Source organism: Papaver somniferum, chromosome 11, assembly GCF_003573695.1.
Source record: "Papaver somniferum cultivar HN1 chromosome 11, ASM357369v1, whole genome shotgun sequence".
Lineage (NCBI taxonomy): Eukaryota > Viridiplantae > Streptophyta > Magnoliopsida > Ranunculales > Papaveraceae > Papaver > Papaver somniferum.
In genome coordinates, this window is record NC_039368.1 from 128718073 (window position 1) to 128738008 (window position 19936).

Here is a 19936-nt window from a genome sequence, read left to right on the forward strand (position 1 = left end):
ATGAATAAATTGGACCACTACATGTGCAACACCTAACCGTTGAGTGGTGATTAGTGTGGTAAAGAGTGCTTGGAATAGCATTTTCGGTTTTATTTATGGAAAAAATTCCTTTTTTGTGTTTAATTGTTTTACAAGAAACAAAACTCGTTTTATAAGAAAAAACCTAAACCTAACTTGATTTGCAAGTTAATTTTCCTATAAATACAACTCGAAAATCTCTTTTCAAAACACACAAGCAGCGACCATCCCTAGGTCTACTTTTCTTCAACTCGAAAAATACATGTTTCGATCCATGCCCATGCGCGTGTACCAAGCACCAAGCCCGTGTCTACTTGAAATTATTTTTTGCAAGTTTTTAACTTGATAAATAATTTATTTAAGAGTTTTATTTATGGAAAAAATTCCTTTTTTGTGTTTAATTGTTTTACAAGAAACAAAACTCGTTTTATAAGTAAAAACCTAAACCTAACTTGATTTGCAAGTTAATTTTCCTATAAATACAACTCGAAAATCTCTTTTCAAAACACACGAGCAGCGACCATCTCTTGGTCTACTTTTCTTCAACTCGAAAAACACGTGTTTTGACCCATGCCCATGCGCGTGTACCAAGCACCATGTCCGTGTCTACTTGAAATTATTTTTTGCAAGTTTTTAACTTGATAAATAATTTATTTAAGAGTTTTATTTATGGAAAAAATTCCTTTTTTGTGTTTAATTGTTTTACAAGAAACAAAACTCGTTTTATAAGAAAAAACCTAAACCTAACTTGATTTGCAAGTTAATTTTCCTATAAATACAACTCGAAAATATCTTTTCAAAACACACAAGCAGCGACCATCTCTAGGTCTACTTTTCTTCAACTCGAAAAATACATGTTTCGACCCATGCCCATGCGCGTGTACCAAGCAACAAGTCCGTGTCTGCTTGAAATTATTTTTTTGCAAGTTTTTAACTTGATAAATAATTTATTTAAGAGTTGTATTTATGGAAAAATTCTATTTTTGTGTTTAATTGTTTCACAAGAAACAAAACTCGTTTTATAAGAAAAAACCTAAACCTAACTTTATTTGCAAGTTAATTTTCCTATAAATACAACTCGAAAATCTCTTTTCAAAACACACAAGCAGCGACCATCTCTAGGTCTACTTTTCTTCAACTCGAAAAATACATGTTTCGACCCATGTCCATGCGCATGTACCAAGCAACAAGTCCGTGTCTACTTGAAATTATTTTTTGCAAGATTTTAACTTGATAAATAATTTATTTAAGAGTTTTATTTATGGAAAAAAAAATTTTTTTTGTGTTTAATTGTTTTACAAGAAACAAAACTCGTTTTATCAGAAAAAACCTAAACCTAACTTTATTTGCAAGTTAATTTTCCTATAAATACAACTCGAAAATCTCTTTTCAAAACACACAAGCAGCGACCATCTCTAGGTCTACTTTTCTTCAACTCGAAAAATACATGTTTCGACCCATGCCCATGCGCGTGTACCAAGCAACAAGTCCGTGTCTACTTGAAATTATTTTTTGCAAGTTTTTAACTTAATAAATAATTTATTTAAGAGTTTTATTTATGGAAAAAAATCTTTTTTTGTGTTTAATTGTTTTAAAAGAAACAAAACTCGTTTTATCAGAAAAAACCTAAACCTAACTTGATTTGCAAGTTAATTTTCCTATAAATACAACTCGAAAATCTCTTTTCAAAACACACAAGCAGCGACCATCTCTAGGTCTACTTTTCTTCAACTCGAAAAGTACATGTTTCGACCCATGCCCATGCGCGTGTACCAAGCACCAAGTCCGTGTCTACTTGAAATTATTTTTTGCAAGTTTTTAACTTGATAAATAATTTATTTAAGAGTTTTATTTATGGAAAAAATTCATTTTTTGTGTTTAACTATTTTACAAGAAACAAAACTCGTTTTATAAGAAAAAACCTAAACCTAACTTGATTTGCAAGTTAATTTTCCTATAAATACAACTCGAAAATCTCTTTTCAAAACACACGAGCAGCGAACATCTCTAGGTTACTTTTCTTCAACTCGAAAAACACATGTTTGACCCATGCCCATGCGCGTGTACCAATCACCAAGTCCGTGTCTACTTGAAATTATTTTTGCAAGTTTTTAACTTGATAAATAATTTATTTAAGAGTTTTATTTATGGAAAAAATTCCTTTTTTGTGTTTAATTGTTTTACAAGAAACAAAACTCGTTTTATAAGAAAAAACCTAAACCTAACTTGATTTGCAAGTTAATTTTCCTATAAATACAACTCGAAAATCTCTTTTCAAAACACACAAGCAGCGACCATCTCTAGGTCTACTTTTCTTCAACTCGAAAAATACATGTTTCGACCCATGCCCATGCGCGTGTACCAAGCACCAAGTCCGTGTCTACTTGAAATTATTTTTTGCAAGTTTTTAACTTGATAAATGATTTATTTAAGAGTTTTATTTAGGGAAAAATTCCTTTTTTGTGTTTAATTGTTTTACAAGAAACAAAACTCGTTTTATAAGAAACAAAACTCGTTTTATAAGAAAAAACCTAAACCTAACTTGATTTTCCAGTTAATTTTCCTATAAATACAACTCGAAAATCTCTTTTCAAAACACACAAGCAGCGACCATCTCTAGGTCTACTTTTCTTCAACTGGAAAAATACATGTTTCGACCCATGCCCATGCGCGTGTACCAAGCACCAAGTCCGTGTCTACTTGAAATTATTTTTTGCAAGTTTTTAACTTGATAAATAATTTATTTAAGAGTTTTATTTATGGAAAAAATTCCTTTTTTGTGTTTAATTGTTTTACAAGAAACAAAACTCGTTTTATAAGTAAAAACCTAAACCTAACTTGATTTGCAAGTTAATTTTCCTATAAATACAACTCGAAAATCTCTTTTCAAAACACACGAGCAGCGACCATCTCTTGGTCTACTTTTCTTCAACTCGAAAAACACGTGTTTTGACCCATGCCCATGCGCGTGTACCAAGCACCATGTCCGTGTCTACTTGAAATTATTTTTTGCAAGTTTTTAACTTGATAAATAATTTATTTAAGAGTTTTATTTATGGAAAAAATTCCTTTTTTGTGTTTAATTGTTTTACAAGAAACAAAACTCGTTTTATAAGAAAAAACCTAAACCTAACTTGATTTGCAAGTTAATTTTCCTATAAATACAACTCGAAAATATCTTTTCAAAACACACAAGCAGCGACCATCTCTAGGTCTACTTTTCTTCAACTCGAAAAATACATGTTTCGACCCATGCCCATGCGCGTGTACCAAGCAACAAGTCCGTGTCTACTTGAAATTATTTTTTTGCAAGTTTTTAACTTGATAAATAATTTATTTAAGAGTTGTATTTATGGAAAAAATTCTATTTTTGTGTTTAATTGTTTCACAAGAAACAAAACTCGTTTTATAAGAAAAAACCTAAACCTAACTTTATTTGCAAGTTAATTTTCCTATAAATACAACTCGAAAATCTCTTTTCAAAACACACAAGCAGCGACCATCTCTAGGTCTACTTTTCTTCAACTCGAAAAATACATGTTTCGACCCATGTCCATGCGCATGTACCAAGCAACAAGTCCGTGTCTACTTGAAATTATTTTTTGCAAGATTTTAACTTGATAAATAATTTATTTAAGAGTTTTATTTATGGAAAAAAATCTTTTTTTTGTGTTTAATTGTTTTACAAGAAACAAAACTCGTTTTATCAGAAAAAACCTAAACCTAACTTTATTTGCAAGTTAATTTTCCTATAAATACAACTCGAAAATCTCTTTTCAAAACACACAAGCAGCGACCATCTCTAGGTCTACTTTTCTTCAACTCGAAAAATACATGTTTCGACCCATGCCCATGCGCGTGTACCAAGCAACAAGTCCGTGTCTACTTGAAATTATTTTTTGCAAGTTTTTAACTTAATAAATAATTTATTTAAGAGTTTTATTTATGGAAAAAAATCTTTTTTTGTGTTTAATTGTTTTAAAAGAAACAAAACTGGTTTATCAGAAAAAACCTAAACCTAACTTGATTTGCAAGTTAATTTTCCTATAAATACAACTCGAAAATCTCTTTTCAAAACACACAAGCAGCGACCATCTCTAGGTCTACTTTTCTTCAACTCGAAAAGTACATGTTTCGACCCATGCCCATGCGCGTGTACCAAGCACCAAGTCCGTGTCTACTTGAAATTATTTTTTGCAAGTTTTTAACTTGATAAATAATTTATTTAAGAGTTTTATTTATGGAAAAAATTCATTTTTTGTGTTTAACTATTTTACAAGAAACAAAACTCGTTTTATAAGAAAAAACCTAAACCTAACTTGATTTGCAAGTTAATTTTCCTATAAATACAACTCGAAAATCTCTTTTCAAAACACACGAGCAGCGAACATCTCTAGGTTTACTTTTCTTCAACTCGAAAAACACATGTTTCGACCCATGCCCATGCGCGTGTACCAAGCACCAAGTCCGTGTCTACTTGAAATTACTTTTTGCAAGTTTTTAACTTGATAAATAATTTATTTAAGAGTTTTATTTATGGAAAAAATTCCTTTTTTGTGTTTAATTGTTTTACAAGAAACAAAACTCGTTTTATAAGAAAAAACCTAAACCTAACTTGATTTGCAAGTTAATTTTCCTATAAATACAACTCGAAAATCTCTTTTCAAAACACACAAGCAGCGACCATCTCTAGGTCTACTTTTCTTCAACTCGAAAAATACATGTTTCGACCCATGCCCATGCGCGTGTACCAAGCACCAAGTCCGTGTCTACTTGAAATTATTTTTTGCAAGTTTTTAACTTGATAAATGATTTATTTAAGAGTTTTATTTAGGGAAAAATTCCTTTTTTGTGTTTAATTGTTTTACAAGAAACAAAACTCGTTTTATAAGAAACAAAACTCGTTTTATAAGAAAAAACCTAAACCTAACTTGATTTGCCAGTTAATTTTCCTATAAATACAACTCGAAAATCTCTTTTCAAAACACACAAGCAGCGACCATCTCTAGGTCTACTTTTCTTCAACTGGAAAAATACATGTTTCGACCCATGCCCATGCGCGTGTACCAAGCACCAAGTCCGTGTCTACTTGAAATTATTTTTTGCAAGTTTTTAACTTGATAAATAATTTATTTAAGATTTTTATTTATGGAAAAAAATTCTTTTTTGTGTTTAATTGTTTTACAAGAAACAAAACTCGTTCTATAAGAAAAAACCTAAACCTAACTTTATTTGCAAGTTAATTTTCCTATAAATACAACTCGAAAATATCTTTTCAAAACACACAAGCAGCGACCATCTCTAGGTCTACTTTTCTTCAACTCGAAAAATACATGTTTCGACCCATGCCCATGCGCGTGTACCAAGCACCAAGTCCGTGTCTACTTGAAATTATTTTTTGCAAGTTTTTAACTTGATAAATAATTTATTTAAGAGTTTTATTTATGGAAAAAATTCTTTTTTTGTGTTTAATTTTTTTACAAGAAACAAAACTCGTTTTATAATAAAAAACCTAATCCTAACTTGATTTGCAAGTTAATTTTCCTATAAATACAACTCGAAAATCTCTTTTCAAAACACATAAGCAGCGACCATCTCTAGGTCTACTTTTGATGGAAGAATAACTAGAGTTTTAAATAAAATAAAAATATTAACTAAGGAGATAACAATAACTTGTAAATTAAGATAAATTTCCTACGTTATTTGATTGTTCAATCTTTATCAAAACACTATTTCTCTCTACCTTCACACAAACCTTTTTTGTTTCCGCTGTAATCAGAGCCTAAAAATCTCATCAAACATAGGGACCAAAAAGAACTCTCTGAGGAAAAAGCTCTCATAACAACAAGTACATCAAACGGTGATACCTTTAAGTGATTCACAGAGTTCAATTGATGGGTTTTTTAATTTAAATGTTAGGTTATTGAAAAGGTGATACCTTTAAGTGAAAATGAGGTTTGGGGTGATAGTCCAAGTCCAATTTTTACTGTATATATACAAATTTAAATGAAAATATCAAAAAGAATTGTTTCCTTCATATTCTTTTAAAAGTATTCGTGAGAACAAAAACCAATTAACAATAGTGTTGATTAAACTGACTCAACCATTAAAACACAAAGAAACAAAAAGTCATGAATAGTAGCTTCTATCAAACTTGTAGAATGAATGAATTCGACTTAAATTGATGAGAATCAGACCACCTTATCTTGGTGGAGTTTTAATAGAAGAGAGACTATGCATAAGTGTTTGCCGACCCATAGATTATTATATTTATTAATTTTTTCTATGTACACTAAACTTCTTGATTAATATTTACCCATATTAAAAAATATTAAAAATATTAATTATGGATCCCCAAATTTATTTATTTATTTTTATGAATTTTGCTATTTTCAATTTCTTGAAGAAAATTTTTGTACTTTACATTTTGGTTGTATTTGCGAAATATATCATATGTTTTCTTTTTATTTTCTTCTTGCATAAGAATATTTGTAGTAATATTAAATTAATTATCTAAACGTGTTTCATACGTTAAAAACGCAACGTCTCAAGTTTCCTTTTTTTTTCCCTACATACAAATACTCCTAATATGAATTAGCTAAGAACATGGGTGGTTTAGCAAGTGAATCAGTTAAGAACATGGGTGTTCCTAGCTACCGGAAGTTACATATGTAAGGAACCAAAATACTGTCACTCTCGTAGAGATGATAAGTTTAAGGATATGTAACAGTGGTGTAACCATATTATCAATCTCTAGCTTCTTGGTAAGATTCGTGATGAGAAGTCATGAGCAGAGGCTCGAGCAACATCTAGAGAAGATGCCTCAAGTGTTACATGTGTGATGGGTCTTTTCCGGATGATATGGTATATGTTTTTTGAAGATGAACACCAATTCACCATCCATTTTATTATAATTTTATCTTTTGTGTTGTGCTTCAAGTAAAACACTTTAGGATATTGCGATATTATAGATAGATTGTGTTAATTAATTCAAGTATTTAGATGTTTATTCAAAAACAAAAAAAGAATACTCATAAATGAATGAATATATTTTTAAACATAATATTTCTTGTATAATATATCTTTTTTTTCGTGAGTTTGGATATTGGTATTTATTTAAAAAAAGTTTTCTAGATTTCAAATAATTCATATATCTTAAGAAGGTCGTCATTTTGCTTTGAATGTACCAAAAGATAACCATCATCTAGCTACATGAGTTGTAAAAATTTGTTCAAACTAGTTAAATGAGTTGTAAAAATTTGTTCAAACCCACATATTTTAGGACAATAACTGTCAATCGAATTTAACTGAAAGTCTTTTAGTTTCTTAAATGTTGTGTTAGTGATGCTATGAATTGTTAGCAACTTAATTTTTGTTTCTAGCAACTTTAGAATCTAATGAAAATGAATTCTTTTTGAATAGTGATAACTTACTGAAGTGGGGATTATATGTCCTCAAAATATTTAGACGTATTTAAACAAGTATGAAATCTTATATCGTACTTTGATCAATTTTTTCAATTTTTTGGAGTTTGACAAAATTTCCAATTTTTTATAGCTTGGGTTTAAAATTTCGAATGAACTTGAACTGTCTCCTCAGGTTATATGTTACTAAAGGTCTTTGAGGAAAATTGATCTACAACCACATATAACAAAATTTAATCTTCAAAGTTAGCTGCTTCAATCGTTTAAGTATCTTAGCATCTGAATCTCGTTGTGTTTCCATCTTAGACTCTTGAATGACAAAGCTGAAGGAAGAAATATTATCCCCAAATTTAATATAACCCACTTTTATACACAAACACTCGTAATTCTTGTATGAATCATCATTGATGGTTTTTGTAGGTAACCCGTACGTGCAGATGGGGTTTCAACCTGCACGAGCAGAAACGTGTAACTTTTGAATGCTTTAAAAAAACTCATGAAACTTTTAGACCATGGATCAGCTGAGCTCAAATATCCACATTCATGAACCAGGCATCACGTATGACTTCTTTTTGGAGTACCATAAACACACGTAAAACTCTTAGGTTATGGCAAAAAATAGGTGGGAGATGCATTTGCAGGAAATATATATGTTCTTTATGGACGTTATTATTATCTTATTTTTGTGTCAAAACTTAAAAGATTGCAATAATTTTGTCGCTAGCGCACATAATTTTTATTGTAAGACTTGACTTTAACATTTAGGTACATGTGGTCAATAAGTTCGATTTCTGCAGATTTTTTTAATGATTACAATATTCTCTCCAGAAAACTCTTTTCTCTCTCCTCTCTAGAAAACTCTCTTAACCTACCAAAAACACTAATTTATTCATAGCCTTTCTGCTCAGATTTGGTCTTTATGGACACTAATTTATTCGAGCTACTTATTAAAATTAAGACATTTATTAGAGATTTTTATTGATATCCAACATGTATGATGAGAGTCTACTTAATTGTGTCTGTTGGAATTCCAGTTTCAATCTGAATTCGCCATCCATCTGTTTACCTCATGGAAGATCGATACTAACAACATATGTATATGTTTTTTGCTGACTCGACATCTCGATCTGACTCGCTCCATGACCCGATCGACACAAGTCATACGTAAAACCGTTTATCTTTTCCTCAAGTTTTTGTCAGATCTCACTCGTTATCCGATTCAGACCTAATCCTGGATTGAGCCCGTTTAAGTCTTGAAACAAAATGTCCTTGGCTTATGAGATCAATCCACTGAATCACATATTATTGAGTCAGTTGAGTCAGGTCAACCAAATCAAAACACAAATTTAAATGAAAATGAGGTTTGGGGTGATAGTCCAAGTCCAATTTTTACTGTATATACAAATTTAAATGAAAATATCAAAAAAAATTGTTTCCTTCATGTTCTTTTTAAAGTATTCGTGAGAACAAAAACTAATTAACAATAGTGTTGATTAAACTCACTCAACCATTAAACTACAAAGAAACAAAAAGTCATGAATGGTCGCTTCTATCAAGCTTGTAGAATGAATGAATTCGACTGAAATTGATGAACACCCTATCTTGGTGGAGTTTTAATAGAAGAGAGACTATGCATAATTGTTTGCCGACCCGTAGTTTATTATATTTTTAAATTTTTCTATGTACACTAAACTTCTTTGATTAATATTTACCCATATTAAAAAATATTAAATAATTAATTATGTATCCCCAAATATATATGTTTTTTTTTATGAATTTTGCTATTTTCAATTTCTTGAAGAAAAATTTTGTACTTTACATTTTGGTTGTATTTGCGAAATATACCATATGTTTTCTTCTTGCATAAGAATATTTATAGTAATATTAAATTAATTATCTAAACGTGTTTCATACGTTAAAAACGCAACGTCTCAAGTTTCCTTTTTTTTCCCTACATACAAATACTCCTAATAGTGAATTAGCTAAGAACATGGGTGGTTTGGCAAGTGAATCAGCTAAGAACATGGGTGTTCCGACCAGAAGTTATATATGTAAGGAACCAAAATACTGTCACTTTCGTAGAGATGATAAGTTTAAGGATATGTAACAGTGATCTAACCATATTATCAATCTCTAGCTTCTTGGTAAGATTCGTGCTGAGAAGTCACGAGTAGAGGCTCGAGCAACATCTAGAGAAGCTGCCTCAAGTGTAACATGTGTGATGGGTCTCTTCCGGATGATATGGTATATGTTTTTTTTTTTGAAGATGATTACCAATTCACCATCCATTTTATTATAGTTTTATCTTTTGTGCTATGCTTCAAGTAAAACACTTCAGGATATTGCGATATTATAGATAGATTGTGTTAATTAATTCAAGTATTCAGATGTTTATTCAAAAAAAAAAAAAGAATACTCATAAATGAATGAATATATTTTTAAACATAATATTTCTTGTATAATATATCTTTTTTCGTGAGTTTGGATATTGGTATTTATTTAAAAAAAAAAGTTTTCTAGATTTCAAATAATTTCATATATTTTAAGAAGGTCGTCATTTTCCTTTGAATGTACCAAAAACTAACCATCATCTAGTTACATGAGTTGTAAAAATTTGTTCAAATCCACATATTTTAGGAAATAACTGTCAATCGAATTTAACTGAAAGTCTTTAGTTTCTTAAATGTTGTGTTAGTGATGCTATGAATTGTTAGCAACTTATTTTTTGTTTCTAGCGACTTTAGAATCTAATGGAAATGAATTCTTTTTGAATAGTGATAACTTATTGAAGTGTGGATTATATTGTCCTCAAAATATTTAGACGTATTTAAACAAGTATGAAATCTTATATAGTATCTTTGATCAATTTTTTCAATTTTTTGGAGTTTCACAAAATTTCCAATTTTTTATAGCTTGGGCTTGAAATTTCGAATGAACTTGAACTGTCTCCTCAGGTTATATGCTAGTAAAGGTCTTTGAGGAAAATTGATCTACAACCACATATAACAAAATTTAATCTTCAAAGTTAGTTGCTTCAATCGTTTCAGTATCTTAGTATCTGAATCTCGTTGTGTTTCCATCTTAGACTCTTAAATGACAGAGTTGAAGGAAGAAATATTATCCCCAAATTTTATATAACCCACTTTTATACAAAAACACTCGTAATTCTTATATAAATCATCATTGCTAGTTTTTGTAGGTAACCGTATGTGCAATTGGGGTTTGAACCCGCACGAGCAGAAACGTGTAACTTTTGAATGCTTAAAAATAAACTCATGAAACTTTTAGACCATGGATCAGTTGAGCTCAAATATCCACATTCATGAACCAGGCATCACGTATGACTTCTTTTTGGAGTACCATAAACACACGTAAAACTCTTAGGTTATGGCAAAAAATAGGTGGGAGATGCATTTGCAGGAAATATATATGTTCTTTATGGACGTTATTATTATCTTATTTTTGTGTCAAAACTTAAAAGATTGCAATAATTTTGTCGCTAGCGCACATAATTTTTATTGTAAGACTTGACTTTAACATTTAGGTACATGTGGTCAATAAGTTCGATTCCTGCAGATTTTTTTAATGATTACAATATTCTCTCCAGAAAACTCTTTTCTCTCTCCTCTCTAGAAAACTCTCTTAACCTACCAAAAACACTAATTTATTCATAGCCTTTCTGCTCAGATTTGGTCTTTATGGACACTAATTTATTCGAGCTACTTATTAAAATTAAGACATTTATTAGAGATTTTTATTGATATCCAACATGTATGATGAGAGTCTACTTAATTGTGTCTGTTGGAATTCCAGTTTCAATCTGAATTCGTCATCCATCTGTTTACCTCATGGAAGATCGATACTAACAACATATGTATATGTTTTTTGATGACTCGACATCTCGATCTGACTCGCTCCATGACCCGATCGACACAAGTCATACGTAAAACCGTTTATCTTTTCCTCAAATTTTTGTCAGATCTCACTCGTTATCCGATTCAGACCTAGTCCCGGATTGAGCCCGTTTAAGTCATGAAACAAAATGTCGTTGGCTTATGAGATCAATCCACTGAATCACATATTTTTGAGTCAGTTGAGTCAGGTCAACCAAATCAAAACACAAATACGTTGAGTCACATCAAAATACGAGTCAGTTCAGTCAGGTCAACAAACTCAAAACACAAACACGTTGAGTCACATCAAAATACGAGTCAATTGAGTCGGGTCAACAAACTCAAAACACAAACACGTTGAGTCACATCAAAACAAGTCGGATAATTTCAGTGAAATTCAGAGGACTTACATGATTAGATCTAAACGAGTCACATCAAAATAAAATAATGATGCAAGTTTCCACAAACTAAGGCATGGCTAACTATGGCTCGGCCACCATAGCAATTGGTCTCGGTTACATTGCCAAGAAAAACATTGCCATAGTCATAGAGATTGGTCTCGGCCCTCGGGCCATAAGGAACTATCTGTTCCTCTCTCTATACTCATAGGGTTTTAGGATTTCGTTTCTGCAACCATCTTTTACTCTCCAATGGAGATTCTGAAACCTCAATTCCAATCTTTACCAAAACCCCTTTTTCCTTCTCCTCTCAGTTTCTCCTTCTCCACTTCATTTCCATTAAAAACTCATGCCACAAACCCTAGATTACTCCACCAAACCCCCTTTTGTTTCCGCAGCAATCAGAGCTTAAAAATCTCATCAAAGTTAGGCAAAAGAAGGAATTCGTTGAGGAAAAAGATTTCTGAACAACAGCTAAATCAAAAGGTGAGACCTTTAAATGATTCACAGAATTTGATTGAAGGGTTTTTCAATTTGAATGTTAGGTCTAATGTAGAAAAGGTGAAACCTTTAAGTGAAACTGAGGTTTGGGGTGATGGTTCAGGTCCAATTTTTACTGTATATACTGATTTGAATGGAAATATTAAGAATGTTTGTGTTAATGAAGATGAGATTTTGAGGAGGAGTGGTGTTCAACCGTTATCGGCTAGGAACGATGATGATAAACTCGATGAGGATTTAGTAGATGTGAATTTGAAAATGTCCCGTGCGCAATGTGTAGCGAAAGAGATTGAAAATGGAGAGTATGTGGTGCCTAAGGATAGTGGTATTGCTAAATTTGTTGTTCAGGGTCAGTTTAGTGAAGGGATTCGCGCAGTTAGTGCGCTGCCGATTAAGTTGTTTCCGAATGGTTTTGCATTTCTTTTTGGTTGTTTGTTTTTATATTGGACTGTGAAGGTGTTTGGATCCCGGAATGATGTGGTGATGAGTGAGGAGGAGAAGGAGATGTTGAGGAGGAAGATGAAAGCAAGAATTGAAAGAGAGGCGGAGGAGAAGATGGCGATAGGTAATGTTGAAGTTGTTGCTGCATGTGTTTCTGAACCGGTTATTATTGAGAGGCCGAAATTGGATAAGCAAGAGCTCATGAACAATATTTTGAAAGCAAGGAGTGATAATAAGCCGGCCTTACTTGAATCAGCTGGTGGGAAATCTAGAGAATTTGATGATAAAGTTATGGAGATAAAAGAAATGGCTAGAAAAGCTCGAGAGGTTGAAAGGCAGGAAAAATCCGGTGTTGATGAAAATGATGAGGACGAGGATGAGGAGTTGGCTAATAAGGAAAGCAAGAAGATATCAGGTGATGAACCAGGCTCACTTGAATCATCTGGTAGTGTTGCTGCGAAATCCAGAGATTTTGATGATAAAGTTACAGAGACAAAAGAAATTGTTAGTGAAGCTAGAGAGGTTGAACGGCAGGAAAAATTCGGTGTTGATGAAAATGATGATAATGAGAATGAGGAGTTGGCTAACCAGGAAGGCAAGAAGATATCAGATGATAAACCAGGCTTACTTGATTCATCTGGTAGTGTTGCTGCGAAATCAAAATTTGTCGAATTTTTTGAAAAAAAACGAATGGCTAGAAAGCAAGAGCATGAGCGGCAGCAGGCAATACAACAACAGCGGGAAAAATCTCGATTTTTTATGAATGATAAGAAGGAGAATGAGGAGTTAACTAATGTGGAAGGTGAGAAGATACTGAAAGAGGAGGATTTAAGCTCTAGGGAATCCACGGACATCGATGAATTCACAGAGCAGGTGTCTGTCGATGCATCTCTGACGATAAATGCTGAATTCAGTGGAGCATTACCAGGAAATGCTGTAGAAGATGGTGATTCTGGAACAACAACAGGTTCAAGTATAAAAAATCATGAAGATGCTTCTGAAATTGTATTGCCAACCACAAGTAACAGTGAAGGTACCTTAAACTTGGAGAAAACAAATGAGGAACATCATCTTAGAGGCCCGGTAGCAAGTACTGATGTAATAGAATCTCCAGCAGATGAACAATTGAACAAGGAGGAAAGCCATATACTGCTAAATGAACCAGAAGTTGTGAAATCCTCCATAGTTTTGGAGTCCTTGGATTCAACACCTGTTGTAAGTGCTATTGAAGATTCTACTCCACGGCACATAGATTCAAGCTCAAGTGAGGTGGAGGATAATGTCAATAAGAAGTTAGAGAATCCAACTCATGGTGATGCCATCAAGGTTGTAGATACTGATGATAGAGACAACTTCGAAATGGGTGATACTCGGTGGCCCGGCTCATCCAAAGCAAATACAGGCAGTTACCAGAGTTCAGTAGTTGCACAGCCTGTAGCCCAGGAGAGTTGGATGGAGAAAAACTTTCAAGAGTTTGACCCTGTCCTTCAGAAGATTCGAGCTGGTTTCAAAGAGAACTACATGGTTGCAAGAGAGAAAGTGCAAGAAGAATTAAATTTAACTCCCGAGTTGAGTCAGTTGGGGTCTGATGCAGATGATGGAGAACTTGATTGGATGAAAGACGACAGTCTTAGAGAAATTGTGTTTCAAGTCCGTGAAAACGAATTGATGGGACGCGACCCGTTTTACATGATGGATGCTGATGATAGGCGTGCATTCTTCGAGGGTCTTGAGAAGAAGGTTGAGAAACAGAATTCAGAACTGTCAAAAATTCACGAGTACATCCATTCAAGGGTTGAAAATCTGGATTATGGAGCAGGTAACTGTGTATATTTAGTCGTAAACTATTTATTGCAATTGAAAACAGAACACTTATACATTATATCTTGTTTATGGCCAAAAAACTAAAAGCAAGAAATGTTTATACATTATACACTTATACAGCTTGTTTTCTAAATTTGTGCGTGTTTGAAAGAAATGCTGCTAATATAGTCGCTTTCTTTTTATTTAGATGGAATCAGCGTGCATGATCCACCGGAGAAATTCATACCTCGTTGGAAAGGTCCACCAGTTGACAAAAATCCTGAGTTCCTCAATAACTATGTCCAAGAGAATAAGGAGTTTTTGGCTGAAAGCATGGGAATGCCATCAGCCATGAATAAAGATACTCAAGACATTCTTGAGAAATCAACCAAGTCGCCAGCCAAGAATGGTACATCCTCAGCAGTTGACAATCTAAGTAAGACACCTCAGAAGGGGACTTCCTTTAATCCGAAGACTGTCATAGAAAGCAGTGATGGTTCTAGGAGACCTGGCAAAAAATCAGGGAAAGAGTATTGGCAGCATACAAAGAGATGGTCTCAAGGCTTTTTAGACTCTTACAACGCAGAGACTGATCCTGAGGTTAAAGCTGTTATGAAGGGCATGGGAAAGGATTTGGATCGTTGGATTACCGAGAAAGAAATTAAGGAAACAGCTGAGTTAATGACAAAAATACCGGAAAAGAGAAGAATAGCTATAGAAAAGAAGCTCGACAAGCTTAAAAAAGAGATGGAGTATTTTGGACCACAAGCTGTAGTCAGTAAGTATCGAGAATATGGAGAGGAAAAAGAAGAAGATTATCTCTGGTGGTTAGATCTTCCATATGTGCTGGTGTGTATCTAATACCATAAGACATTATTTGTTACCTAGCAGTTCTGTTTTTACGAATTTTTTCTTTCCTATCCAGTTTTCAATTTCATTTATTAATTGCTGTATCTCATTTTTATATTTGCAGTGCATTGAACTATATAGAGAGGAGGATGGCGCCCAGAAAGCGGGATTTTATACATTGGAAATGGCTGAAGATCTCAATTTGGATCCTAAGCAACACCATGTAATTGCTTTTGAAGATGCTAAAGATTCAAAGAATTTTTGCTACATCATACAGGCTCATATGGAAATGCTTGGAAATGGTACTGCTTTCGTTGTTGCAAGGCCTCCTAAGGTAAATAAATCTGTTTATCTGAATCACCTCACTCGTATTTATATATTTTGAAGAGAGGAAAAAACAAATGAAGTAGGATTACAATAAATCTTATTAAAATGTCTGCAGGATGCATTTAGGGACTCCAAAGCAAATGGTTTCAGTGTGACTGTCATCAGGAAAGGGGAGCTCTCCCTTAATGTGGACCAACCCTTAGAAGAGGTTGAAGAACAAATCAGTGAGATTGGTAGCAAGATGTATCATGATAAGATCATGAGTGAACGTTCTGTGAATATACACTCGTTGATGAAGGGTGTCTTCGGTTCCAGAAACCCCTCCCAGAGGTAACTCTAAGATGATAATATATAGGTGCTTAAGTCATAATGGGTTTGAAATGTGAACTAGATAGTGATTCCGGGCTTATTTTTATGCAGAAGAAGGGGATCAAAGCGTATGCTGGAAAAGCCAAATGAGAGCTGAGTGGAACAAATATACAGGTACGAGTGTCGGTGTCAGACACTAGTAGGGGGTGTCTGACATGGCAACCTAAAAAAACTATGGCAACCTAAAGAATGTTATATACATTCTTTTCTAGGAAAATAAACTGGCCGCATTCAGGCTTATATTGATGAAGGCAGCCATGTTTCTTCTTCTTCCATTTTCTCAAGCTTTAATAAAAATAAATTTCAAATATATTTCAAGTTTAATTGCAAAGTGTTGTTGTGTCCATGCGTGTCCTATACCAGAACCTGTTTCAATAGTTCCGAAATGGCAAACTTGAGAAACAAGGTTTCATTGTTACACACACACCTGAGAGACATTCCTTGGGAATATTCTGAGGAAAGCATATAAGTCAATCTCCACCCATGATTTGGTCACACAGTAGAATCCATTACTTTTATATCGTATATTGTTTGTATGACAAATGTATACACATTAAAGATTAAATTATTCAGATAACTGGTTATGATTTCGATCTGGAACCTCCGTTATCTGGGTTATAATTCCTTCCAGAGTAGCTGATGTGCACTCGGTAGAGTCAGCACATTGAAAAGCTTCACTGTCCATCCTCTGCATCTCAATTGTGCTACGATTTTTGATACTTGATCTCCTGCCCCTCATTGTGCCTTCATGCCAAGACTGCAAGGATGCTTTTACGTGATCCTCGAATATCCCTTCTTTGAACCTGCTACCCATCTTCACTCAATCAAAGAAAAATAAATTCAATGATTAATCACAATATTTGTTTTACAAAAAGTTTATATAAGGGGAGCAGTTCTCTTGTAGACTGACCTGGGTCACAATTGCATATAAAGGTAGAGTGCTGTAACTGCAGAGTACTTGAACAATCACACTGCATGTATTGAAAACGCATGTCAGCATAGTTAAATCACGATTGTCGAATCTGTAATTCTTATGTTTGCTAAAGTTTACCCTATGATAAGTCGGGGGATGACGTAGCCCAATCTCTCCAGGATGCAGGAATTAAATCCATACGTAGTCTGCAATATTACAAGGACGTTAATAGAACAATTTTGTTAATAGCATTGAATCTATAGACTTAGTTTGTTTGGAATACTGACCCAGATCCAGAAGAAGAATGCGATCTCAAATGCATTCTGAAACAGTATGAAGTGAATCAAGTAAAAAACAATGCCTGGACGACCGAACCAAAAATGTTTGTCAGATGGCTTTACTATGACTGCTGCATTATCTATTGGTTTATTGCTTGAGATATCTTCAGCTAATTGGGTGATGATGTGTTCTAGTTTTGCACCAACAACAAGCAGGAGCTGCGAAGAGTTCCGTTACAGCAGTAAGTTAGTTTCTATTTGTTTATCAAAATTTCAGGATGCAATCAGCAAGGAAGAGAAAACGCAAGGAATACTTACAATCAATGGTAAGAATGACATCCAGAAGTACGTGTGCCATCCTGCATTAATAACCAAAAGGGAATTTAAAGAATTTGTATATGCAATGTAATCTGAAGCTAGAGTTCGTATTCATCCACACACCTTCCACATTCACCAGCAAGAAAAACACGAGAAAGAGCCATAAGTACCAACTGCATATCAAGTGGAACTTCGATGATGAGGTAAGAAACATAACTTTTATTCTTAAAAACATACTAGTTCATGTTGTATATAGATTGATTCAGTTTTACAGTTACCTTATGCCAACGACCTTTTTGAAATCATATTCTAGAGTTCGCAGCATATATTTATGAAAATTGTAATCAGGATTTGATGGACAATGACACTGCGTTGAAAAGTAGAGAACATTTAGGTTGTACATATCCCCAACAACATCAGAAAATGGAAAAAAGTAGTATGTGTACAACATCTTTTGTTTGTATGGTTACCATGATAAATCCTTGTCTCATTGCGACGTAGTCTGACTTTGTAACAGAACCTAGAAATTGCTTGAAAAACGACATCTAAGAATGAGCAGAAAGGAAAAATGGTGTCAGCATATTAGAATCAGTAAGCCTCGTATGAAAATATTAAGATGAACTTCTCAGTAGCAAATTTTTACAATCAAGTGGAATTCCTAGTCTGGAAACTCACAATCCAGCTTATGACAACTGATTTTCTCCAAAATCCATTTGCACGCTGTCTAAAATATAGGATATGCCGGTGAACATGCTCTTTCTTCACTGCTGGAGAACCTGGAGATGGATAATTTATTAGTTTCCAAGCTGTTTAAGTTCTGTCCTATTACAGATAATAATGGTGAGTTCGTACAAAAATAGAGGGATTTAGATGTTTATTACCTTTCACTTCCCTTATGGAATCTTCCCATTGTTTCCATTGTTGAATCTGCATCAGATAAAATGCATATAGTAATCGGTATAATTTCATTTCATCCGTTATAAATGTTCAAAAACATACAAAGAGTATTGTTAGGCTTACCTTCAATCCACCGAGAAACATGGTAGTTGCACAGAAAAGGACATGGACAACTGCCAGCACAAATATGAAAATGTGCAGCTGATGTAAAGCTTCAAGCGATAACAATGGAACTTTATCCTGATACATAAATTGAGACATGCAAACAGATATGAGTATCCCTATAGTACCAGTTACGGTCTCAAGCCTGTAATAGATGAATGAAAACAAAATATGACAAGTTATCGATTCTGATAAATCCTGCTGACAAATGAATGGGATGAACAACAGTTCTTGTTTGTTTATTTTACTGCAGAAATGCAATTTGTCCGATATTCTGCTCTAGATTTTTGTTTTGTTCCTGTGATAGATTATGGATGCCTTCCAGTGTTGCAGCTAAAATGGATATGATCTATGAATTAGGTTTCACGGAGGTGCAAGTTTTTGTATTGTTTACATGCTTTGAACAGTGCTCTGCAGCAGCACCACCACCAGTAGCCAGCAACCGCCTTCCATTCCACACAGTTGATGGAGAAACAGCTTCTCTATAGTGACCCAGAAGATTAGGAGCGGATTCTTTCTTCTTGCATGGAAGCATATGATTCGAGAAACTCTTGGGAATACATATTTCACTTATCGGTCCTTGGCTGACAGTCAGTAGAAGGGAAATAAACCCCAGGAGCATCAACTCTGCATTCAGAAGTTGTATATCACTTTTCAGAACGGGATTTCTGAAAGTAGCTAGAAAACCGATACAAGTTAGTAACTCTGGTTACCTTCTTTCAATTTCTGCAATGCCTCAAATAATGCATCCTGATCTTTACGCTTCAAGCACTGAAAACGAATTCAATATCTCATGAACATGAACAGAATCAATATTAACGAATTTTCATGATAACATGTTGCAGTTGTGCTCACAGACCTTCCCGATGTGGTGCAGTAATCGTTCGACAACAAGAGATATGAAAACAATGATTAGACAGACAAGTGCAACTACCCATGTCGGTGTGAACTCCAAGGATGCCTCTGTAGTCGGAGACGTTACCATTCTTCCTGTAATTTGGCCGACACACTTGCTTACAGATTTGTAGATCAATAAGCTTATTGTCCATGGATGGGGAATGAATTGAAGAAGAGAAGAAGTGAAGAAGTGAAAAGGAATGACGAGAAAAGAAAGGAAGATACCAAAGAGGAGAAACATGAAAAAGAATGAAGTGTAAAGGATTCCAAACATTAAAACTAACTCATCAAGGAAAGCACAATTTTGTATTCTTATTTGTTTTTTTGGTCTCACTGTTTCTCTACTTAAAGTAATACTACTTGTTTTTCAAAGATTTTCATGCCTCAGTCCATCAAAAGGTTGGGCGAGATCAAGGATAAAATGGGCAATTATGCCCATTTGTCCTGA

General features: G+C 33.7%; 2 protein-coding genes across 4 annotated transcripts; one reads left to right on the forward strand and one right to left on the reverse strand.

The window, feature by feature from the left end:
* Window positions 1-11894: 11894 nt before the first annotated feature.
* Window positions 11895-19083, forward strand: LOC113323239. Of its 3 annotated transcripts, XR_003347494.1 has the most exons (8): window positions 11895-14494; window positions 14687-15327; window positions 15452-15661; window positions 15770-15984; window positions 16075-16137; window positions 17410-17540; window positions 17631-17735; window positions 18952-19083. XR_003347494.1 is itself a non-coding variant. In XM_026571519.1 (5 exons), the coding sequence occupies exons 1-5, from the start codon at window positions 11986-11988 to the stop codon at window positions 16118-16120; spliced, it is 3621 nt and encodes a 1206-aa protein (XP_026427304.1). In that variant the 5' UTR covers window positions 11895-11985; the 3' UTR covers window positions 16121-16367. The 3 variants fall into 3 exon arrangements, 1 of the variants encoding a protein (XP_026427304.1); XR_003347493.1 differs by having other exon boundaries at window positions 17410-17735; XM_026571519.1 differs by lacking the exons at window positions 17410-17540; window positions 17631-17735; window positions 18952-19083 and having other exon boundaries at window positions 16075-16367.
* Window positions 16511-19787, reverse strand: LOC113323240 (MLO-like protein 13). The gene is made up of 14 exons (XM_026571521.1): window positions 19451-19787; window positions 19305-19362; window positions 18986-19218; window positions 18553-18669; window positions 18414-18459; window positions 18208-18308; window positions 18003-18077; window positions 17811-17899; window positions 17656-17705; window positions 17533-17573; window positions 17224-17433; window positions 17075-17142; window positions 16934-16994; window positions 16511-16837 (listed from the first exon to the last, which is right to left on the reverse strand). The coding sequence occupies exons 1-14, from the start codon at window positions 19760-19762 to the stop codon at window positions 16589-16591; spliced, it is 1710 nt and encodes a 569-aa protein (XP_026427306.1). The 5' UTR covers window positions 19763-19787; the 3' UTR covers window positions 16511-16588.
* Window positions 19788-19936: the final 149 nt, after the last annotated feature.